This window comes from Prionailurus bengalensis, chromosome A1 (assembly GCF_016509475.1).
Source record: "Prionailurus bengalensis isolate Pbe53 chromosome A1, Fcat_Pben_1.1_paternal_pri, whole genome shotgun sequence".
Lineage (NCBI taxonomy): Eukaryota > Metazoa > Chordata > Mammalia > Carnivora > Felidae > Prionailurus > Prionailurus bengalensis.
The window spans coordinates 100,785,882-100,811,221 of NC_057343.1; the positions used below are offsets into that span (position 1 = coordinate 100,785,882).

At 37.6% G+C, this 25,340-nt stretch overlaps 1 protein-coding gene across 1 annotated transcript in view; it reads left to right on the plus strand.

Moving 5' to 3' along the window:
• The window catches only part of SRFBP1 (serum response factor binding protein 1), a 67,523-nt gene extending 59,916 nt beyond the window's left edge, over positions 1-7,607 (plus strand). The window contains exons 6-8 of the mRNA XM_043586123.1: positions 788-1,496; positions 3,197-3,225; positions 7,040-7,607. Of these exons, the coding sequence (XP_043442058.1) occupies positions 788-1,496; positions 3,197-3,225; positions 7,040-7,224 (923 nt within the window). The 3' untranslated portion in view covers positions 7,225-7,607. The remainder of the gene's footprint in view (positions 1-787; positions 1,497-3,196; positions 3,226-7,039) is intronic.
• Positions 7,608-25,340: the final 17,733 nt, after the last annotated feature.

Below are 25,340 nucleotides of genomic sequence, written 5' to 3' on the forward strand. Positions count from 1 at the left end.
TATATGTATTTATATATATAACATATATTCATGGTAAATTTTAATACAACTGGTTTGCTAAATATTAATGTAATTCATAATATTACTTTTGATGTGGCCACGTACTCACATAATTTTCATTATTATAAAATGCGTTGAAAGAATTAAATGTTGTCACAGATTAGAAGATATTTATTTTTATGTCTGAAAGCACGATTTATAATGTGCCACAACCATATCAACACAATTTTGCTAAAGAAATTGAAGTGGCCATTTTATTTTTCTTATTTGTATTCACTGAAGTTTCCACTATTTTTCATAATTCCAAGGCCTGAAAGGATGGTTAATTTTAGAGTTTTAAATTTTTTTTTTCAACGTTTTTTATTTATTTTTGGGACAGAGAGAGACAGAGCATGAACGGGGGAGGGGCAGAGAGAGGGAGACACAGAATCGGAAACAGGCTCCAGGCTCCGAGCCATCAGCCCAGAGCCCAACGCGGGGCTCGAACTCACGGACCGCGAGATCGTGACCGGGCTGAAGTCGGACGCTTAACCGACTGCACCACCCAGGCGCCCCTAGAGTTTTAAATTGAATACCTCTGAGCATTTCTCAGTTTGGTTTTTAAAGTCACTAGAGTTCTTCTGTGGGTTCAGATCTATCATATATATTTGCATATATATATTTGCATATATAATTGCAGTTGTCCTCTTAAGTATATCCAAATAGTTGAAGAAATACTGTACTGAAACAGTTATGTTTTATTATCTGTTTTAATGCTGAAACAAGTCATGTGCTATTTCTTTTGCAGCTGCTGTCAAAGCTTTTAAAGATGCAAGACAAAATGTTGTTGAAATTAACTCATCAAAGAATGCTTCAGTAGAAAATCATTCCAAGGACACTTTGTGTTCAAATGATGATGCCAGTAAGTTACAGCATGAAGGAACTATTGTCAGTGAGCAAAAAGAGAAAGAAGCCAAAATATTGGCAAAGAAACCAAGAAATTCAAAAGAAAAAATAACCAAGATGGAACATGGACCCAATGCTGTAGACATTCCAGATTCTCCATCAAAGCCTTCTGAAAGGGATTCTGTAGTTCCGTCTGAACCGCGGAAGACACCTGCTGACCCAAAAATGAAAACAATAAGTAAAACTAAAAAAAGTAAAGGGTCCAATAGCTCCCTTGGTGATAACAGTGATGGAGAAGAATTACAGGAAGAAGAAAAGGAGTATTTTGATGATAGCACAGAAGAAAGGTTTTACAAACAGTCTTCAATGTCTGAGGATAGTGACAGTGGTGATGACTTCTTCATTGGGAAAGTCAGACGGACACGAAAGAAGGAAAGTAATTGCCATTCTTCAGTTAAGGAACAAAACCCCCCCAAAAAAGTGTTACCTGAAGAAGATCTACTTGAAACCCATCAGAATATAAGAAAAGACAAAAACCCGCCAAGTACAGAATCAAGGAAGTTTGAGTCAGTGTTTTTCCATTCTTTATCTGGATCTAAAATCTCCAGAAGGTAAGAGTATTTTTTCTATCCTAAAATAATTATTAGTTCTTAATTTTCTTTAAGATGAGAAATATCTGCACATCCTAACTACGACAGAATCTCTCCCATACATACATGTAGTTTATACAACACATCCTTTGTTTAGACTTGGCCCTTTTGAATGTTATATTCGGATCATATTTACAAATACACATATGGGAGGGTACCTGGGTGACTCAGTTGGCTGAGCATCTGACTCAATTTCAACTCAGGTCATGATCTCACGCATGGTTCTGGGTTCAAGCCCCACATTGGGCTCTGCGCTAACTGTTGGAGCCTGCTTGAGATTCTCTGTCTCTTTGCCTCTCTCTGCCCTGCTTGTCCTCTCTCTCTCAAAATAAATAAATAAGCTTTAAGAAAAAAGGGGACATCTTAAAATAAAAATTTTTTAAAATACCTAAATGGCAGTGCCACATTTATCCTGTAGCCAGGTAATTTGTCCAACTAATTTAAGTTTATCCCTTAGATGACCAAAGTCTTCAAACTTTGAATTTGCTTTTGATGAAAACCTTTTGAAAATATCTCACATATCTTACTCTTTAAATAGAAATTTCTGAAAAGAACAGTGGGCTTTGGGGCGCCTGGGTGGCTCAGTCAGTTAAGCATCCGACTTCACCTCAGGTCATGATCTCACAGTTTGTGGGTCGAGCCCCGTGTCGGGCTCTGGGCTGACAGCTCAGAGCCTGGAGGCTGTTTCCGATTCTGTGTCTCCCTCTCTCTCTGCCCCTCCCCTGTTCACGCTCTGTCTCTGTCTCAAAAATAAATAAACATTAAAAAAAAAAAACTAAAAAAAAAAAAAAAAGAACAGTGGGCTATGTTTTTGACAACCCAGAGCCATCATTATTTTAAACATCAGTCCTTTTCTTATGAAATGCTTGCTCTCACTGAGCTTCTCCGGACTCCTGTGTATTTGGTAATGTTGCTGCCTCTGTCCCTGCTATTCACCACCAGTTTCCACAGCTCTCCTGTGATAAGTCAGTAAGTTTAATTTCATTTGTAATTCTAATCTGGTAGGAGATAGCTTCACACGGTTAGATTATTTCTTCAGTAACAGCTATTTTCTTCAGAAAATTGTTTTTGTAAAGTCAAGGATAATTTTTAATAGAACAGAAACTTGTGATGTTAACATTTTCCAGGGAAGTAAGTGTAGAAAGACACACAACCATATTTGGAACCTTACAATTAATTAAAATAATTTTTATGTGTCCCAAACCTGCCTCACAAGGCTCCATTTCTTTTCTCACTTGAGAATAACATACCGTTATCCCTTCCATCTCTCACAAAATGTAAATCTTAATTTTTGTTACATGTGACTCTTTCCTGCTTTATGAAGACTTTAGAAATTTTTTGTCTGGATGGTCTTCAAGAGTGGAGACAGTACATATGTAACGAGGATAGGATATTTTATGACCAGAAGTCCCTGTAAGGAAGTGGGGTGAGAAGGAAATTCACACGTTTCTGTTATAATATTGGTTGTAAATGCTGATTGTAAAATCAAACTTTGATACAGCTAAAACTTGGGGGGGCAGTTATTTTTTTAACGATTGTTGGGGGGATGAGGGAGTGCGATAGTCCTTTGAGTTTTATCCCTAGTTTATTTTATTTTATCTTTGTAAAGTTATTTATCTTTTTAAAGTCCTAATGTTCTTTTCTTCTTTTGGAAATTACAGAGAACAGGCTCCAAAAAGCAAAACCCCAGGTATGTATTACTGGCTTCCTGCCCTTTCTATATAGTTAACTGATGCTTTTCCAGAATGGAAGGATAAAAACTCCGGGTTGCTTAATAGTCTGAATGAATTATGTACCCACAGAAAGGGGAACAGAACATTTTCTAATTATCAGTGTGATTTTTAAATTGTAATTGGTTTTTTTGTTGTTGTTGTTATTACCTATCTGTGCCAGGAGGAAAGGTGTAAATAAAACTTACCAGGACATATTGGCTCTATTTGATTTCTCTTGAACTGAGTTATCATATACGTTATGTCTTAGCACCATACTATTAAATATTCAGTAACAAGTATGTTACTTTCTGGGTTAAGAGTAAAAGTATTTTCACATTAATTCATAACAAGTCAAATTAAATATATTTGGGTAGTCTCACTTCTATACATAATCCCCGACTCTCACTGGCTTAAAATAATGAAAATCTGTTTTTCACTCACATCACAGTCCACTGTGAATTGACAGTTTCATAGAGTAATTCAAGGATCAGGCTCCTTTCATCTTGTGGCTCCTTTATCCTGCAGTTTCCGTTTGGCCAGCAGAAGGGAAGAAGTACATGGAGAATTGTGCAGGAGGTTTTCATGGGCCAGGCCAGAAAGTGGCAGGAATCAGTTACACTCATAATTCATTAGCCAGAATTCAATTATATGGTGCCATTTAGCCACAGGGGAGCTAAGAAACGTTGTCTAATTGTGTGGTTAGGAGGAAAAAAGAAAGTGGAATTTCTTAAACACGTAACTGTCTGCCACTGACCATCCTTCCCTCACCAGATGTGAGAGATTCCATTTCACTGCCCCTCCCCCAAACAGAGCACACTTCTCTCCTTCCCAGGGAATCCACCTCAGAGTCCCAGCCCAGCATCATCCATCCCCTGGATGAGGCGGTACTTTCCATCTGTTTTCCTGGATGGGACTGCCCCAAGTTTGGTGGCCTGGCCACTTAAACACAGACTGCCCGTCCCCAGCTCATAACCAAATATTTAGTGGCAGATCAGGGACAAGGTAACCACAATATAAACTTCCAGTCAGTTAAGAGAGAATTGGGAGGCACGTAACATGTCTACCACTACTGAGCAAAAATTGTAAAGGAGCTGGAGGAACTTCCTTGTCCATTGTTCTTCCTGGCTTCTGACTGTCTTCTTGGGAGGTTTTTGTTCTATGGCCACACCTGAAGCAGACATTTGGTATAATTTCCTTGGGGGCTGCACCAAGTGACTGGTAAAAACATATGGTCCTGGAGACCGTTCAGAGTCTTTAACATTCAAGAGAGTTTTTTCAGCCCAGACTTAGGGTTTCTGTCACAACACAGGTCCCTCCAAAACTTAGTGGATTTCTGACTTCTTCATTTCCCGTTAGTCCATCCATGAGCTAGTCACCACACCACCAATTTTTTCCTAGAGCAAGTTGTCAAACTTGCTTTCTTTATGTTTGAGGGCATTTTTTTCCCCACCCCAAGCATCATTCCATGTGTCTGCTGTGTTGAGACTCTCAGGTTTGGTTGAGAAGGCCATACTCTACTCTTAACTTTGCTCTGGGGCTGAATCTCCAGAGGCCTTTACTGCTTAAAATCTTAGTCTCCCGTCTTACTTTCAAAGTCCAAAGGCTTTTCTTAACCTTAAGTTAGTTCCCAGATATCTGGATTCTCTGTTGCTTTCAGTTTCTGTCTGTGAGCTGGCCAGTTCTTTCCTGGACGCTGCTCTTTTTTGTAGTCTGTTGCCAAAGAGCCATCAGTACACTAATTCTTTTATTCTTTCCCACCACCTACCCTGGTGTTGGGAACTCCATAGGCATACAGGCTGCCTCCCAGGTTCTCACTTGGCAACAGTGAGAATGGCCACAGTTCTGCCCATTTCATTGGCATGGGAGATGTGCCCACTTTTCAGCCTCGGGTATCCATTTCCTTACCACCTACCACTGAATGGCCAAGCCACTGCCAACTGTACATGTTGTTGTGATGGCTGCATCCTCCTTCCGAGTGGCACTTTGCTCTTATTCGTAGTAGACTGCCTGCTGTAGCAAGCAGCCACCAAATCGTGGTGATTGAATTCTCATTCGTCACAGCCTATGTGCTCTTTGCAGCCTCCTTCCATCTCGTGCCTCTGGGATTTCTCTGTGCTCTCTGGGAGCAGAGAGAGAGAGAGAGAGAGATTTTGTTCACATGTCTTTGGCTATAACTCAGCTTCATGGCCTCATCTAGCTGTGGTCAGGATGGGGAATGTATCCTGGCTGTGCACCCAGGAGGAAAAGAAAAGTAGGTCTGGCAGACACTTGGCATCTGCCTCATTCACCTTATATTCAGACACAGAGTAACTGTAAACTGCAGGCACCCCCCCACATTTTCCCCGTGAGGAGACCCAAGTGGAAGGGCTTTTGTTTTTTCGCTTAGCTTATATATTTATAGAATTTAATTTATAATGTGTTTACACCTACAAATATACTTTACCTAATTATCTAAAATATATATTAGTTTAGAAGACTGCCTTATTTAAATCTCATTTTTTATGAAGCAGTTTCTTTTAACATTTAAACTCTGTTCTTCATCACTAGAGCCACTCTGAGTATTATATCAGATTTCTAGACCACATGTGATTTGTGTAGCATGCAGGACGTTTTGAATTCTGTGTACAATAAATGTTTTGGAAATGTTGTCCCAAACTGTGTGCGTTTGTTTGTGTAATGTTACGACATTTACTTTTTAAGGAGATCTTGAGAACGCTTTTGACAGTGAATGATGTCTAAGTTGCAGTGGAGAAATTACACTTCCCACGTACTACTTAAAATCTCTGTTACATTTTTGTCTCCCTTTCCCCCACCCTCATTCTATAAACATGCATTAATTCATGTCTTTTCTGGCTGATGTGTTTCTCACAAACGCTACTTTCTTGTTCAAAATAATGTAGTTTTGGGGCGCCTGGGTGGCTCAGTCGGTTAAGCGGCCGACTTCGGCTCAGGTCACGATATCGCGGTCCGTGAGTTCGAGCCCCGCGTCGGGCTCTGGGCTGATGGCTCAGAGCCTGGAGTGTGCTTCCAATTCTGTGTCTCCCTCTCTCTCTGCCCCTCCTCCATTCATGTTCTGTCTCTCTCTGTCTCAAAAATAAATAAAACGTTAAAAAAAAAATTAAAAAAAAAATAACGTAGTTTTAAGTATCTTATAATTTAAGAGGATGTAAGGACTAGAAGCAACTTGCCACCCTTGTATCTGGTGGATAATTTTATGATTGAAAAAGAGCTTTGTCTTAAATTGGAGTGAATTTAGTAATTTATCTCATAATAATTTTATGTTCAATAACAAGGCAGTGGAATCAATCAGTAGCCCTTTAAAAATTCATCTCTCCTCCCATCACCATGGTCAGATCGAGTATTTTAGTAAATATATGTGAATTTTCTGGCTACATCATACACAGATATCCTAAACTAATGATGTTCCTTTGAAAATATAAGATGCTCTTTTCTTTTTTCTTTTTCTTTTTTTTCTTGGCCTTCCATGTTGTCTGCATTGTTTCCTTTCTTAAACTGTTTCCTCAATGCAAATAAGACAGCACAACATACATGAGGAGATACACAATAAACATCTGTTTAAAATATTAGAAGGCATGTGTCCCGAAATTGCCTATTCATATGTATATTACAATTTCAAACTATTCCTGTTAGACTTAGATTTTAAATTGTGATATATTCCATTGAAGTAAAATTAAATTCCTTCTTTAAACGCTGATGTGAGAAAATGAAATGTCTTTCTCTTGTATGGTCTTTAGGCATTTAGTTTTCACTATTTTTGCTTTCTCCTCCCAGGTTTTCAGCAAAATGAACTTCAGCTCAAGAATCCGTTTAATAAGAGTGCACAGAGAGGACTTGAAAATACAAAACAGCAGTCACAGCTGCCTCTTCATCCTTCATGGGAAGCAAGCAGGAGGCGGAAAGAACAGCAGTCTAAAATTGCTGTGTTTCAGGGGAAAAAAATTACATTTGATGATTGATTAGGACTTCTTTCTGTGAACCAGCCTGTTATTAAAGTTATGTTTACATAAGCCGTGCACAAATCAAGTACATACTTAAATTGTTTCTTAATAATATACCCGCACTCTTCCCTCTGTGCAAGAATTCTGAGATCACAACTCTCTCGGTCTTGGCCATGTGCACTTATCATGAAGTGAATATGACAAGTGTAGCTCTTGTTTCTTGCCTTGAAAATGAATGTTTAGGAGATATATTTTACAGTGGAAAATATGAGGAAATTATAGTTATTTAAAATAGATCATCGTTCCTAAGAGTTATTCTTAGCAAAACTAAGTTAACTTTTATTATGGGTATGAAGACAATAAATTATAAAAATAAATGTTAATTTTTACTATACTTTTAATGATTTGTGATCTCTTTGACTTTTAAAATAAGCTCCCAGTTTTTGATTTCTGAATTTTATCTCTAGTTTTTAGGAAACATACATGTTTAAGTGTAGCAACACGACCAAAAAATTGGTTATATATGTCACTGCATAGAAATACTTGTTTATATCAAGAATGTATAACATGTAGTTACTTTAATGTGCTTTTATAGAAACATTTTTTTTTTTGTGGAATCATGGATGGGAATTTATTTATAAGGACAAATCCTGAAGGAGGTATGATTGAAGGAGCATTTCCAGAGAACTGAATGAGGTTATGAGATGCCTCACAGGGGAAGGGCCTATTCTCGCTATACAGTACTGTTATTTCAAAGGAAGACAGGATTTTGAAACTCCTTTCAAATGTTTCACTTTGGCTTCTCTGGAAGAAATTAAAGGTTCTTGGTTAACTAACTAAAGATAAGGAAATTCCATGTTGCTGTTAATGGCAGGAAAAGGCCTCTGGTTAGCAGAAATTCATAAGCTCTGGAGAGTCATTTCTGTCATTTTCAAGAGCTTAAGAATTTAGATAACTAAAGCAATGGAATTCAAGAGAGTATACAGAAAGAAAATTGTTTTTTTGCTGTTGAATGCAAAATTTACTTTCCCTGCTTTAAAAATTTTATTTTGACATGTCAGTTATATAAAATTAAAATTAATTTCCATTGAAATTTTAATTATGAAAAATTATTACAGGAAAGAAAAATGTGTCCATGCCTACCCAGGTTTAGCCAAATTGTGACTTGGAGAGTACTGTCCTCCAGACCACCAAGTCTGTCCTAGACTTCTTATCCTACTGCAAGGAATTAGGGCCCAGCTACAGGGTTAGAGGGAAGAGCCCACACAAGACACGAGACCACTGTCACTTCTCATACTTCTGACACCTCTGCAGGTTTGGAGGTGGGGGTTGTGGGGGAAGAGTTCCCCAAACACCCTTAGGTTCAAAAATTTGCTTCAAAACTCCCAGAACTAACTGAAACCTACACACACACACACACACACACACACACACACTGAAACCTATTCAGAGTTACTGTTTATTACAGGGAAAGGGTACAAATTAGAACCTCTCAAAGGAAGAGATGCATAGGACCATTTCTGTGAGGGTTCTAACTAACACAAAGCTGCTGTTGTCCTCAGGACACTTTACCATCCTGGCATCATTGTGCTTAGAGTTTGGCCAGTGTTAGAAGCTCACTCAAATTTTGATGTCCAGAATTTTTGTGGTGGCTGCAATATGTAAGCATGATCAGTTGATTGCCCAAATGATTGTAGCTAGCTGCTGCCCTAAACAAAGAGACTTCTATCAGGTATTCCTCAGATTACCTCCAAGAAGCCAGTGGCAAAGGCAATTCTCTCTTTGGGCAAAGCCAAATTCTTTACTGCACAATATTCTTCACCCAGGTTCTCCAAACAGTAACATTACCACATTTGCTTTATCCGTGGCTCTCCTCCCCCTCCTCCTCCTCCTCCTCCTCCTCCTCCTCCTCTTCCTCCTCTTCTCCCCCCTCTCTTTGCCATTGTTTTTGTTATAATATTTCATTTGTCTTCTTATCATGTTCAGGTTTTTCTCTACTTCCTTGAACACATGGGACGTTAATAGCTGTTTTAATGATCTTGTCTGCAGTGGCTCTCAGTTTTGGGGAGTTTTACCCTTAGGGAACGTTCCGCAACATCTGCAGTTATTTTGTGTTACATCTAGTGAATATAGCCCGGGGATGCTAGTGGACATTCTACCTTGTATATAGCAAGAAATTATCCATCCCAAAATGTCAGCAGTGCCAAGATTGAGAAACCTTGGCCTAGGGTTCATTTGGCTCCACTCCAGAGGCATTCCCATTCTGAGCATCCTGCCTGATGCTTTGTCTTTTTTTTTTTTTTTTTTTCAACGTTTATTTATTTTTGGGACAGAGAGAGACAGCATGAACGGGGGAGGGGCAGAGAGAGAGGGAGACACAGAATCGGAAACAGGCTCCAGGCTCTGAGCCATCAGCCCAGAGCCCGACGCGGGGCTCGAACTCACGGACCGAGAGATCGTGACCTGGCTGAAGTCGGACGCTTAACCGACTGCGCCACCCAGGCGCCCCTGATGCTTTGTCTTTTATTTAGCAAGTCCTTTTGTTATATCTGGTGAGACGAGAACACAAACTACACCTGGCCCTTTGTAGGTTGTTTCACAAACTCCTTTCTGGTGAATTTTTTCCTGGCCTTGGCAGATTCCTCATACATTGCACAGATTAGTCTTAAGCCATAGGCTTGACAGGGTTCTGCAAAGATCTCCAGAGCACTTGTTTTCTGTTCATCTCCTTCCTCTCTAGTATTTTGCTTCAAGTTCTAGTCACAGTAGTCTATGTAAACTCCGAACTCTGTCTCTTCAGTAAGGCCACTGAGCTATTCTAGGGTTCCTTCCCTCAGCAGTGTAGTTTGAAACTCCATGCAATGAGCTAAAGCGCTCAACTGGTTTGTTTTCTTTCTCTGAGTTATTACTATATTGTACTGCCTTTTGTCCATTGTCTGAAAACCTAAGTTTTATATATTTTATCCAGTCTTCTAGTCATTTAATGTAGAATGGCCAGTCTGATTCCTATTACTATATAATCGTCAGCATTAGAAATCCATTGTTTAGTTTGATGCTCAAATTGTCCTTAATTTGGCCAGTCGGAGCCTACTCAGGCTGTCTTGTGTCCTTTTGCTATCTAACAGTGAGAAATATGGTTCTCCTTATCCACAGTATATTTACTTATTTTCTCAACCCTAGAATACACAGAAGTTAGTTTCAAAATTGCTAACTGATGCCTCTGCAAAATACAAGTCTACTAGCCAAAGTTCAGTATAGTTTTAGAGTTCTTTTTTCTTTAGCTCAAGGACAAATGGTCTCAAAACGAAGTTTGAAAGTTACCCGAAATGATGTCAGCAAAAATGGTGGAGTAAAGACATACCGAAATTCTCTCCCTAAAAAGCAGTGAGAAAACTATATTGTCAGAATCAACCTGTTCTGAACTATGGAGTTAGCCACAGGTTGACTGCAATCCAGGGAGTATTTTTCAGGAAAGGATGCATCTTGATAGGAACAGTGATCTTTGTGACATTTTAACTTGCCCTATTTTCAACTTCTCACTCCTCAGATCCTTGATAGTTTTGAGAACCAGCAGCTCACAATCATAGTGAAAACCAGCACCCTGGGAGCCACTAGAGGAAGAAGAACAGGGTTGGACTTGCTTCAAAGATACATTCACTGAGAACTGTCATTATTTGACCAGTGTGGTTATCCACTGGAAGACCCCACTTGCAAGTCTGTCTTGACCAAGAACTTGCTCAGTGTGAAAAGCCTTTTCTCCTGATGCCACTTTTCAAAAACTATCAGAGGTAATTGTTTAACATCACATCTGCCTAAGGCAGTGAATAACAGTTGAGGCAAATGTGTTTATCAAAAAGCTTAAAAGGAAATCTGGAGAATTCAGTATCCTTAGGGACTTTGATAAGTTTTGACATTTCTTGGAATTAAGCAAGTCATGTGCATGCATAGGGCTGTGTCTGTGTTCAGGAGAGAGCTGAGAAGGTGCTAAGCTCTTAACTTCTAGCTGACCTTGAGGTTCTACTCAAGCAGGAAATGAAGGCTCAGGTGGAATTGTCCACTTCCTGGCTAAGTGCTGAAGGTGTGCCCCCGTACACACACACAGAGCCTCTCAGCAAAATTGGAGAAGTGTTGATTCCAGGCATTGAAGGAAATCTCTGTCCAGTTATTAGTGTACCACTAAACTAATGAAGCAGAAACTTCAGTGGCCATACACAACAAAGAATCCAGACTTGACAGTTTCACAAAAGTACACTAAATGGCAACAAAAAACAGGAACAACAAGCCCTAGGGAGAGAGGAATGTCTGATTTTTAGATTTGCACCATTATAGTACTTAAAATGACCAGTTTTCTAAAATACTAGAAGACCTGCAGAAACAAAGTATGTCCCATACACGGAGAAATAAAAGCAAACAAACTGCCCCCCAAGAGGCCCAGACTTCAGAATTATTCAACAAAGACGTTAAATAAACCATTTTGAGAAGATGTACAAAGAACCGAAGGAAACAATGTTTAAAAAACTAAAATAAAATCTGAGAACACAGTCTCACCATATAGAGAATATCAACAATGAGATAGAAATTATAAGAGAAAAAAAATTAGGAATTGAAAAGTACAGTAAATGATACAGATAATTCAACATAAGTGGCCAATAGCAGATTGGAGCAGGCAGAAGAAATATTTGGTGAAGCTAAAGATTGGTCAATTTTTTCCTATTTAAAAAAAAAAAAAACAACAGATATTCAAAGATGTGTGGAATACCATCAAGTGTACCAACATAAGCATAATGAGAGTCTCGTGTGAACTGCCTTTTCACTAATAGGTGTAGACCTTAAAAGAATTGAAAAATGTTCAAACAAAAAGTAAAACATGAATGTTCATAAAACATTATTCATAATAGCCAGAAAGAAACAACCCAAAAACCATCAACAGATGACTGGATAACAATAGTAGTGTATGTATATATATATATATATATATGTATGTGTGTGTGTGTGTATATATATATATATATATATATATATATATATACATACACACACACACATATATACACCATGGAATACTACTCAGCCATAGAAAGGAATGAAGTATTGATATATACCTCGACTTGAATGAACTTTGAAAACATTGGGTTAAGAAAGAAGCCAAACAAAAACATGGTTCCACTTACATGAAATATCCAAAATAGGTAAATCCATAGGGACCAAAGTTAATTAGTGATTACAAAGGGCTAGGGGAGGGAGGAGTAGTGACTGAATGACCGCTAATGGATATGGAGGCATTCTTTTTTGGATTGGTGAATGTGTTCTGCAACTGGATGGTGGTGTTGGTTGCACAATTTTGTGAATATACAAAAATCCACTGAATTATGTGCTTTAAGAGAATGAATATACGGTATGTGAATTATATTTAATTTTTAGAGTAATAACAGTAAAAAGTGACCTGGGTTAGTGCATTTTCCATGCCTTCCTTCCATGTAGTAAGTACATCATTTGAAATGAACTTTAGTTCACATGTTTCTGATGTATTTTCCTTAAAGGATTTTTCTTCCATCCTTGGTAATTTTACTTTATTTTTTCTTCATGTGTGTGAAACATGAACATTGTTCCATAAGTCAGAGGTGCACAAAATGGTATACTCTGAGAGGTGGTGGCAACTCCTCTTTCCAATTGTTTCTTTTCTTTTTACCCAATTCCCACCCATCCCCTCTAGATAATCCATCTCATTAGTCCCTGGTGTATCCTTTCTGTGTTTCTCTTTGCACAGATGAATAAATGTGTATGTATTTATTTCTCCTTTTTTAATGCAGAAGTTAACACTCCTAGATGATTTTATAAACTACCTTTTTCATTTAAAAATATATCCTGAAGGATAGCTGGGTAGCTCAGTTCGTTGAGCCTCCAACTCTTGATTTAGGCTCAGGTCATGATCCCAAGGTCGTGGGACTGAGCCCCACGTTGGGCTTGTGCTGAGCACGGAGCCTGCTTAAGATTCTCTCTCCCCCTCTGCCCCTCTCCCCTACTCACACTCTTTTTTTCTAAAATAAAAATAAATAAAATAATTAAAATGTATCCTGGAAATCACTGCAAATTTGTCCATAAAGATTTTCGTTATTTAAAACAAAGAACAACAACAAAAAGAAACTTTCTAGTACCCCATTAGGTAGATGTCAATTTATTCAACCACTCATCTATGTTTGGGTGTACAAGTTATTTTCCCTGTCTTGCAGTTACAAAAAATATTGCAAAGAAAATACAAACAACGGTATATGTTTTCATATTATTCGAGTTCTCTCTTTGGGATTTATTCCTAGAGTGGAAATGTTATGTCAGAAGGTAAGTGCATATGTAGTTTTGTTTAAAAATTGCCAATTTTCCAAATGAAGGTTGTGCTTCAGTACAAGTAGAGGCCTGTTTCTTCACAACTTCTCCATTGTGGTTTTACTATGTATTTTCTTATGGGTATAGTTGGATACTTTTTTCAAAATTGTTAAATACTTTCTACATCAGGTTTTGTGAATTTTTTTCATGTCTTGCCCTTTTTTCTACTAGTGAGTTTTGTTTTTGACTTTTCCCCATAATTTTTAAGATTTATTTATATATTACATACACTAGCCCTTTATCTCTTAACGGGTATTGCAAGTATTTTTTTCCCAGTTTGTTAACTCTTCTGATTTTGTGTTATTTACTTTGCTATCATGTTTTTTTTTTTGTCACTTACTGTATGTAGTCAGATATTTCAGTTTCTCCTTTTATTTCATTTTTGCATATGCGCTTGAAATCATAGAAAATCTTTCCCTATTGTTTGCTTCCTACTTGATCTGACGTCAGTGTTGCTATCCCTGCTTTTTTAGTGTTCCCATTTTCCTGGAATACTTTGTCCATCCCTTTATTTTTAGCCTTTCTGAATCATTCTGTTTTAGGTGTGTTTCTTCAGTACAGTATATAGTTAGGTCTTCATGAGCTAAGCTCAAAATCTTAACACTTAATAGGTAAATTCAACCCATGCACATTTGTTGATAAGGCAAATACGTTTGCTTTCAATTCTGTCATCTTCTACTGTAATTATCATACTTATTATTTTACTTTCTCTTCAAATTGTACTTTCTATTAAAAAATTAGTTTTGTGTTTAGCAAGATTAATATTTCTGTTCTAGTGGTTACACCTTTCTTAATGCCCATCGTCACATTTTTTTATTCACTGTGTTGCCCATGTTCTATTTCACTGTCTAAATTACCTTTAATGAGCTTATTCTAACTTCCCTCATCTCATCTCCATTCACCTCCCATTTCTGGTTGCATTATTTTTACTTAATTGGAACCTACAATGCATGATATAGATCATTATCGTGTAACATTATTCTGCTTCTGAGATTAGTTTTAATCTTAGATTTTCAAAGAAGTGCTAGAGTTTTCCAAGTCATTTTTTGTTTGGATGGGCTTTATTCTCTAGTAGATTCCTCAAGAAAGGATTCATGGAAAGAATTCTCCGAGTTCTTGATGTTCAAAATTTTTTTGTGGTTTTCATATGTTAAAGGATTATGGGTGGATCCACTGATTCTGCAGCTTCTTTGTGGCAGCAAAACTCTTCTTGCATCTTTGGTGAGTCTTGTTTGGAAGACTTTTTTTGCCCCACCCCGATGTAGGATATCTATCTCGTAGTCTGGGCACACGTTAGCTTCCTTACTCTTACCAGAGATATGGGTTTTTTTTCTTTCTTTTTCATTTACCGTTCCCCAACCCACAGTGAGTTTTTACCTGTGCCCTCTTGACAGTATCTGATGACCTTACAGTGACCTATAGTGACAAGCTTTTTTCAGTAGGGAGCAAGAGTCCTTGTGGGCATTTGTGTCCTGCTGCAGTACCCTCTCCTTTCAGGCTTGTACCATCAATGAAAACTTTTTCTCCACTCTGTTCCCCATCTGAATCCTGAGTGCCCAGTGTAGGCCCATGGAATCCCCATATTCTGCAAATGTATTAACATACGTAAATAGAGGTCTTTTTTCCTCTAGTACTTTTTATAGGTTTATGTTATATTTAGCCTTTAGTTTGTCTGGAACTTACCCCTACGTATTCTGATAGATTGGTATGCTCCTTAATCAAATCAATTAGTACGCAACCAACCTGTATTTCTCAGCATCACTTGAAGTTAGGTTGAGGTCCTGTGACTTAAGAATTGCTTAGTGGAATGCGTGTGGAAATTTTGTAAACCGCTTCCAGGTCCAGCCCATAAACTCCTCTTCTGTCCTCCACTCTTCTTGTGTCCACCCGCTGGATGTCAATTCCCAGCGAGACACTAGAAGACACCATTTTTAAAATGAAGGAATAGCCATCAGCCTAGGAACCTAAGTAGCTATGAGAATTCTAGTCCTCTATTTATTCCTCCACTTAGGCCAATTGGATTTAAGTTATATAACAAACACCTATCGTGTTCAATCAGCGAAAATTAGAGATTTCAATAGAGATTTTGATAGAACAAGTATCATTACTCTCAGAAATGGGTGGTGGAAGGAGGATGCTACTGTAAAAATAAATCCAAAGTACTGTACATGGCATTGCCCCCACAGACAAGACGAAAACTAATATCCATTATTAGAAAATGAGGTTTGTGTAATGCAATGACAAAACAGTTTTTAGAAAGGTCATTTACAATTACTTGGAATTTGAACCTGAGCCCTTGACCCCATAGCTCTAGGGAAAGGCTAGAAAATGTAATGTTGACTTTTATGACCTGCATTTATCAATGTGATAGAAAACAAGAGATGGGATGTGACAGTAGCCTGTTAGCTTGCAAGGACAGAAAAACAAAAAGTAATAGGATGAAAAAGCCATTGCTTCTAGTCCCAAAGGACAAGAGATTATGCACAAAAATCCATTAAGACTTCTGGCTACAGCACAGATCTGAGTAACAGTGGCATTTCCTCCTAAGGATGATAGCTTTAAGACGGGGCAGAGGAGGGGGAAAGTAAGTCAACCTTGAGAATTATATTTAGGAAAGAGCTTTGAAAGTACTGTGGGCTTATGCAGCTGAATAGATCCCCTTTCTCTCAAAAACAATAACCTACTTATTTGTAATGCCAAAAAAAAAATTGCAAGCCTGGACTTGACCAGCTTTCGGATGTTCTGTCATTAAAAGTATTTTAGGGCTCCTACACTTGCTCAGGGAAGATATGGGTTACAAAACTTTAAAGGCCTCCAAGGAGAGTCAGTCCCCATCATGTATCTCAAATGTGCTAACAGACAAAAAACCTGCTAAAGAGTAGATTCAGAGCTATGAAGAATGTTGAACAAGTAGCTCCTCCCAGGTAGCCAAGTTGAAATCAAGGATATGTTCTTAATGCTGGAATAGGGGGAACTAAAAATTCCTGCCAGAAGTTTTTTGTAACTACTGTAGACCAGTGCCTTCTGTGTGTCTCTGCTATACCTTATACCAGATGCAGTTTTTATTACAAATTTATCCTTGTTTCATCATAGTATGTTGGGCCAGGTGGCAGTAAAGACATTTCTGTAGCTGTGTTGTTGGTGCAAGTATCACTGAAGATCAAGGAGCCATATCCAGAGCTGATGGAAAGAACCATGCCATCATTCAGAGATCTTGCACTTGAAGCTGTTTGCAGTAACTGGATAGAACTTTGGGTTGTCTCCCTTGAAAAAAGAAAAAGAAAGAAATGTGTTCCAGTTGTGGTACAGGATACTTGGTAACCAGAAAGATGTACTGTGTCAAACCTAAGTGCTCACTTCATCTACTTCTTTTCCTTAGGTACCTGGCTAACTTCCATTTGCCAGCCTCCTTGAAGTGAGGCAAATGTTGGCCAATGGAATGTGGGTAAAAATTATTACATGATGTTCACCTCCCCACAAAATGTTCCAGGCACTCTTCCACATTTCTTCCCTTGTTTTCCAGCAGGGTGCTGACATCCTGGGCACCCTTGCAGGATCGCTTTTGAAGATGAAGTTTCCATCAGCCAGGATCTTTGCATGACTGCATGGAAGAGATAACCTGAACTTCATCCAGCCACCTATTGAACTTCACATGAGCAAGAAGTGAGTGAGTATTTGGTTAAGTCATTGAGATGTAGGATGTTTATCTGTTACTCAGCTAGGGTTATTTTGATACATGTATAATAAGTGGTGATCTAACTATTCTGTTTTTCTAATATGAATATGAATTCTATTTTTGAGTAGTTGGGCCACCCTTTCACTACTCATTTGAAATGTCACCTTATAATTCCAGAACTGCTCCTAGCTCCTAGCTCTCTTTTATTTATCTCTCTGATCCAGTATTACACCCTAAATTATTATAGCTGAATGGATAAAGAATTTGTGGTATATATACACCAGAATATTACTCACCCATAAAAAAGGAATGAAATCTTGCCATTTGCAATGACGTGGATGGAGCTAGAGAGTATTATGCTAAGCAAAATAAGTTAGGGAAAGACAAATAGCATATGATTTCAGTCATAGGTGGAATTTAAGAAACAAGACAAATGATCATAGGGGGAAAAAGAGAGACACAAACCAAGAAACAGATTCTTAACTAGAGGGAACAAACTGAAGGTTACCAAGGGGGCGGTGGGTGGGGGGATGGGTGAAATAGGCAATGGGGATTAAGGAGTGCACTTGTTTTTTTTCAAAAAAAATTTTTTTAACTTTTTTTTTTTATTTTATTTTTGAGACAGAGAGAGACAGAGCATGAACGGGGGAGGGGCAGAGAGAGAGGGAGACACAGAATCGGAAACAGGCTCCAGGCTCTGAGCCATCAGCCCAGAGCCCGACGCAGGGCTCAAACTCACGGACCGCGAGATCGTGACCTGGCTGAAGTCGGACGCTTAACCGACTGCGCCACCCAGGCGCCCCAAGGAGTGCACTTGTGATGAGCGCCTGGTGTTACCGTAGGTAAGTGTTGAATCACTGAATTCTGCACCTGAAACTAATAATTACACTGCATGTTAACTAACTGCAATTTAAATAGAAACTTAAAAAAAAATCAAAATAAAAAAAAAGCATTGCTACAATAAATATTTTAAAAATTATCATAGCTTTATATTTTCCCTAGATACTCACTACCCTGGTTTAATCATTAATCTTTTTTTCTTAAAATTTTCTTAGCTCTTCTTAGGCCTTTTCTTTACAAACAGATTTTAAAAGTAGCTAGTAAATTTTATTTTCAAAAATTATGTTGGAATATTAATTTTGATTACTCTGAGAAATTGTGACTTGGGAAGTACACAGGTTCTCTTTATTCTCTAGTTGCATAAAATGATAGGTCTGTTTCCATGAATGGGCCTAAATTCTAGACTTGTAGAAGAAATGATACATACAGGAACATGTTCAGTAGCCTAAGTATGACGTCATCATGCAGAAATTAAGTAGCCTTAAGTCAGACACTGGAATGTTGTTTGTACTTTGAACATGTGTTTCTCTTCAAGGGAAAACTTGTTTTGAAAGAAAGTCATTCTCCATGTTGTTTTCAGGATTAAATTAAAAGGATGTTTTTTACTAAAGACAGCCAAAACTTAGAGGGTGAGTGAAGGAAGGAAGGTTATTTGTGTTTATTTTTAAACTAAGCATGGTATAAAAATTCAGTGTTTAGCTTAACTCCCCCTATCATGGACCAAAGTTCATAGCCCTCACATATACCAACAACAACCAACTTATTTGTGTCTTAAATAGATGTGGACTAGTTCTGAATTTTGTATTTTCATTGTTGGCACCAGTTGTGAAGAAGGAGAGGTTTTTCAGGCCCTATCAAATTTTCAGGATTTTGTAAGTGCTATAATTGCACAATTAATGCATAAGATTTACTTTATTTGGTGCTTGCATTTGTTTTCTCCATTTGAGATTGGTCCATCCCTCAGTATTTCAGGTCTCTGTTCAGATGTCATTCTGTCAGGGAGAGCTTCTCTGACCTGCCTTTGAAAACATCAACTGGTTATTCCATCCTCCTCACTTGATTTTTCTTCTTTGACTTCCACCACGTTAAAGCTATGCTTATATAGCTGTCAGCCTCCCCACCTTTGTGAGTGCAAAGACTTTGTTTTCTTCTCTGTCATGTTCCAGACTTGACCAGTGCTTCGTATATAGTAGGTGCTCAGTTAGATATTTGCCTTTTGAATACATATGCTATAAATACCTAAATAAATACTAGTTTGAATAAATAATCATGGCTATATACAAGTTTTCTCAGTTTATTAATGACTCCTGTAATTGACTAGCTGCAGCTCCCCGTTAGGAATCTATTAGAGGAACCTGAATAAGAGATAGGATGGCTTGGACTTGGGCAGTAACAATGGGGAATGAAAATGGGAGAGAAGGTAATGTCTGATTATAGAGGAGAAGGTATGAATTAATCTATGAAAAGTATGAGAATAACTGAAGTCAGAAACCAGTATGAATTCTGGGAAGCCTTAGGAGCCCGTTTGACGTCCATTGTCATTAATTTGAAGTCAGAGAAATTAGCACGGCCATTTGAATCTTCATTTCTGTGACCTGTTTTTTGGCCATAATTATTTGCGCCTGGTAGTATTTTTGTTTCTGACTTGTAGGAGCTCTCCATATGTTCGGGAAATAAGCCCTTTGTCTATCGTGATTTGCAAAAAAACAAAAATAAAAAAACAAAATTCATCTTATCGTTTGCCTCTTGACTTTGATTTTTTCCCAAACAGTATATGATTTTACTCATGTTTTAAATTTTATTAATGTTATAAATGGTTTATTCATGTTGTAAATTCTTTAACCTTCTAACTGGTTATGGTGGGTGTATGGGAAGACTGAATTTCTGTATATCATTAGTTTCCTCAGCCACCTTATCAAACTCTCACCGTTTATCATAGTTATCCCATCATTTCGCTTCCATTTTTCCAGGCTCAGAATTATATCATTTTAAGATAGTGATCATTTACTTGCTCTTAGTTTTTGTAACACTCTTTCTCTTGCCTAACTGGAATGTCCGGTACTTCCAGGACAACATAAAATAATAGCCCTGAGAGTGGACCTCCTCTCTGTTCCCGACATTAATGGGAATACTTCCAGTGCTGTCTACTTAGATGCAGGTAGATATGCCTTAAGGTGTTAAGAACCATTCCTCTTACTTAGGTGTATTTTTGTAAATCAAGAATAGATGTTGAATTTTATCAAACACCTTTCAAGCCATTTATGAAAATGTTCTATGTGATTTTAGTGGATAGAATAAGTCTGAAAAAAATATTTCAGCCTGGTGCATTTTAACAACTTTCCCTATGTTTTCTATGTTAATTTTTTTAGATTTTCACCTGAGCTCAATTTATATATACATTTTTTTAAGTAACCATTTTATTCATGACATATTTTATTTACAGAGCTAAACAGTGTAATCTCTGATTTTTAAAATGACCTCTGCACATTTGGGGTAATTCACCATCAGCCTTTAAAAATAGAATGGCCATTTCCGATTCTGTGTCTCCCTCTCTCTCTGCCCCTCCCCCGTTCATGCTCTGTCTCTCTCTGTCCCAAAAATAAATAAAAAACGTTGAAAATTAAAAAAAAAATAAAAATAGAATGGCCAGTTATTTTACCAATAAATTGGCTTTCTTTAGAAATAGCAGAAGAATTGCACTTCGGCACATGCAAGCTATGGCAAACCATAGGCAAGTCCAGAGGTCAAAGGAAAGGAATGTTACTTTATAGAGAAAAGGAGAAAATTGGGAGGCGCTACTTTGTACACAAGTCCATTGGAGGGAAGTGAGAATTCAGGAGGGTGATGGCTTCTCATTGACTCAGTTGCAGTACTTTCTTATTGTCTGAACCTGTTGCTGGTTGAGGAGAAATCCTTCCTCTCTCCTGCTGGAGCAGTACTGGAGGCTTCTTCCTGTGGGGAACCCAAGGGGGTGAGAGCTCCCCCTTCTGTCCTCCGATGGCACCTTAAATGAGGTTTCTTCTTTGACTCAGTTTCACAATTCTTTTGTCTTATTTTGCATATCTGCTTTATACTTTCTAGATTAATGGTGTACATAAGTAAGATACATAGTTTTCTCTTTGTGCTCTTTTCACCATATCCCACAGACTCTGATACATCACGATTTCTCTGCCACTGGTTTTCTCTCTCCTGTTTTTCAGTTGCTTTTCAAATGTGTGTGTTTTTGTTTTGTTTGTTTTGTTTTGTTTTGTTTTGTTTTGTTTTCCCCATTTTCCTTCTCTGCTATTTTGGAATTTCTTTTGGTAACTACTCTTTAACTTTTAAAGTGAATCTTTTCTTAAAATCTAAATTAATTTCATTAAGCCTACCAGAACGACACATGGGCCTCATAGATTTAGTCCACTTTTTTTTATCTTGCATGTATTTGTGTCAAATATTTTAGCTCTGCCTTTTTATTTTTAGCTAGAATTAGACAATATCAATATTGCTTTATTCAGTGTTTATGTAGATCTCCTCACATTCTTACCATTTTCTTTGTTCATCATTTTTCTTCGTTTCCAATGTTATTTCTAGTATTATTAACTACTTTCTTAAGTACATATTTTTCAGCCTTGTACAAGTGAGGATCTATCACTAGTAAGCTTTCTAACTTTTTGTCTGTCAAAATAATGTCTTTATTTTAATCTCTTTCTCAACGATAGTCTAGGAGAGGAACTAATCTTGGCTAGTTATCTTCTTCCGCTACTATGAAAATACATCATTTGTTTTCTGATGTAGTTTCTATTGAGAAGATGGCTGTCAATCACACTGTCATCCCTTTTAGGCAATTTTGTGTGTCAGTGATTCTTTGATAATATGAAATATTTGTATCTTTTAATAGAGGCTATCTTTATAATCGTAATTTTATATGCTCTACTCAGTACTCTGTTGCTTTAGAGCAGGTGTCAACAAACGTTTTTGGCCGCTTTGGAGCTTATCTCTGACAGCTACCTGACTTTGCTGTTGTAGCACAAAAGCAGCCATACATAATATGTAAACAAATGGCTGTATTTCATTAAATTTTATCTGCCAAAACAGGTGGTGGTATGCCTGAGTTAGCCACTGGTTCTTATATTTCGACCCCTGCTTTTGACAGTCTATTCTGAATAATGATTACATTAATATATTTCTTCTTCCTTTCAGCATCCTTTCCTCCACTGCTGGATATGAGTTTAGGGTTTGTTTATCTTTATGTTAATAAATCTCAGAATAGACAGATGGATGTATTTCTCAGTTTTAAATTACATATTTTAACCCACACTATGAAAATGTAAAGAAGTAGCAAACGCATCTTTTCTTTCCCATCGCTTCTCAGCCTTAGTTAATTGTGCCATTTTAACCATAAGGTTTAGACCATTTACATTCTGTTCTGTCACCCTATCTTTGTCGGTCAGGTGACTTGTTGAAGGTCACATAGCAAGTAAGTGGTTGAAGCCAGGATACTAGGTGAACTTGGATAGCCTGTGTTGTTAACTACATCATGCTGCCATGTTTTTTCTGAAGCTTCGCTAATCTTGATACCTAACAAAAATTATGGGGGGTTGAGAGGAGCCAAATCATCTATAAATGTGGATGTGAAAATGTCAAACCTGCAAACCAAGTTCTCTATATTTTTTAAAGTTGTTCAACATTATCATGGTTAATTCAATTCAAATGTTATTGAATTTAATTAAAAACATCACTCCAGTAAGACCAATAAAAAAATATTTTTTCATCCCGGTAAAAAACTGGAGGACTCACTATAATCTATCCCATTTCTAAGCAAAGCACTTAAAAATTTAGGAATAGAGGATAACTCATCAACATGAAAACAGGTATCTTAGACTGATAGGCAATATTGTATTTAATGAAGAAATATTAAAAGTTAGAAACATAACAAGGATGGCTATTATTATATTGTTACTACATTTCTATTGAACATTGTACTGAAAGCTGAAGCCAGTACAGTTTGGAATAAAAGAAATATGACAGGTGCAGCTAACTTGAAAGGAAGAAATAGAATTAATATTGGTTTTTACTACTGCCTCATGTATAGTACTTTATTCAGTTCCAATGTGACTGTGGTTACACTAAGAGTTTGGTATGTTTTGTTGTTTTAATGCCCTCATCTTCATACGAAGGATCCAAGTTCCCTTATTCCTTTTCTTCAGGAGAACCCACGGCTGTCCAGGATTACTGAGTGACAGGTTATTCGTAGGGGAAAAATCAGAAAATCTTTCATTTTGTCCCTGAACCTCTGAAACTTTTTGTTCTTCTTCCTTCTGACTATTTCCTTCTCCGTGTTGACTTCCACTCTACCCTCCCTCTGACTCTTTTTTCCCCTTCCAGTTTTATCTGTTCTCTTGGGGACAGAGAAAACAGCCCCCCAAGTGTGCCTGAAAGAACTCATCTGGCATTTTAGGGCTAAGGTTTGTTTTGAATCTTGGCTGCTGAGTGAATATGAATTGGGAGTAGAGAAATGACCCATTAAGTGTAAATGAGAGAGAAAAAAGGATAAGAAATACTCTGAACAGAACAAAATAAACACTAAGACGTAGTTCTGCCCCATTTGCAAATAGGAGTCTCTACATAGCACGTAGGGTTCTTCGACAAGCACTCAGTGAGTGTTAGCTATTCTTGCAAAACTCATCTGGCTGCCAATAATCACTTCTAACCATTATCAATATTTTAGTTACTTTTCTTATAATTAAAATTTTTTGGAGAAAGTATATTTCAATCCATCTAGCTTAGGACCAAGAACTCACTACCATTTGGTAAAGGACACCATGATTATCAAGGCCATGTGGGGGAGGTATTATTACCCCAGAAGGAATTAAGGTGCTCATTTCTTTTAAAAGCAAGAACACACACACACACACACACACACACACACACACACACACGCAGAAACACAAGGTGTTAACCATGAAAGAGTAACTTCCAGTGCAAGTCTAATAAGAGAGCATGCATATACGTGAATCTATAAAGAAGGTGTTTACCTTAAGCAGTAGAGAAGTAAAACTCCTGCGTGTTCAGAGCACAAGTACTTTACTCTTGCAGAGAGAAGAGGTGTAAGGGGAATGGACATTTGTCTAGCTTGGCTAGAAGGGAAATGCACATAAATGGTAGGGTATACAACCGATGAAGTGGGGAATTGGGGCCAGATAAAGGCAGGTCTTGAATGTTGTTAGGGTTCTTGAGATTCAGTTAACAGGAAATTGAGAAACCAAATTTAAAACTGAAAAGTCTGAGGAAGAAGAAAGCTATGGACTTGTGTAGAGATTTAAAGCATGTAATATATCCACCTTGCCAAGTGTCCTTAGCTTTCTTGCATTTCCAGTAACTGACCTCTTTGAAAATGTTCTAGGTCAAAGTTTTCCCATGATATTTCAGATCAACAGATCATTTGTGTAAGGTTAAAATTACACTTGACAATAATGGGGGAAAAATACACACGCACGATAAAAGCAGCTCCAAAAACAACGTTTTGGCTTTCCTTGTGAAAGAGCACAGCACCTTAAATGTCTTTCATAAGGTTCCAAAATTATCTCAAATTACAAAAAGGAGGGGGGAAAAAAAGGTCAGTTATCAAGTTCCATGTTAAATGTTATTTAATTTAATAAAGTACATTAATGAAAGGAACAAGTAGTTCATTTCCAATGAGAGACCATACATGCCGTTATGGAATTCTCTCAGCTCTTCAGAAAAAGTCACTGATTCTGGTCATTTGATAATAGATCTAGCAGTGATCATTAATGGCTGCTAAAATGAGTGCGTGAAAACATGGAGGGGAATTTTACAGTGGATGCATCAGACAACACTGAATCCCCAGATCATTCTTACCATCACAAAAAGAGAGACAGCCGGGGACATCCTGGGCTTCCTCATGGGATGCAGTTGTGTGGGGCACACTACCACCTGTCAAGTCTTCTTGCTCCCCCAGATCAAACCCAGCCCCTATCTGGTCACTCCTCCAGAATTTTTATAGGATATACAAAGAACAAAGGAGTGGATTAAATGACACCACCAGGATACAGTCGACAAAATCTAGAATGTAGAAAATTCTGAGAGAATAGGTATCCTATAAAAATTCCTATTTTTTTCATACATATTAATAGCAAGGCAAAGGAAAAATGATAAAAAAAGATGTTTAAAAAGAGAGAGAGACTAAAAACAGATTATAATCAAATTCAATGTGTGGTCCTTCTTTGATCCTGAT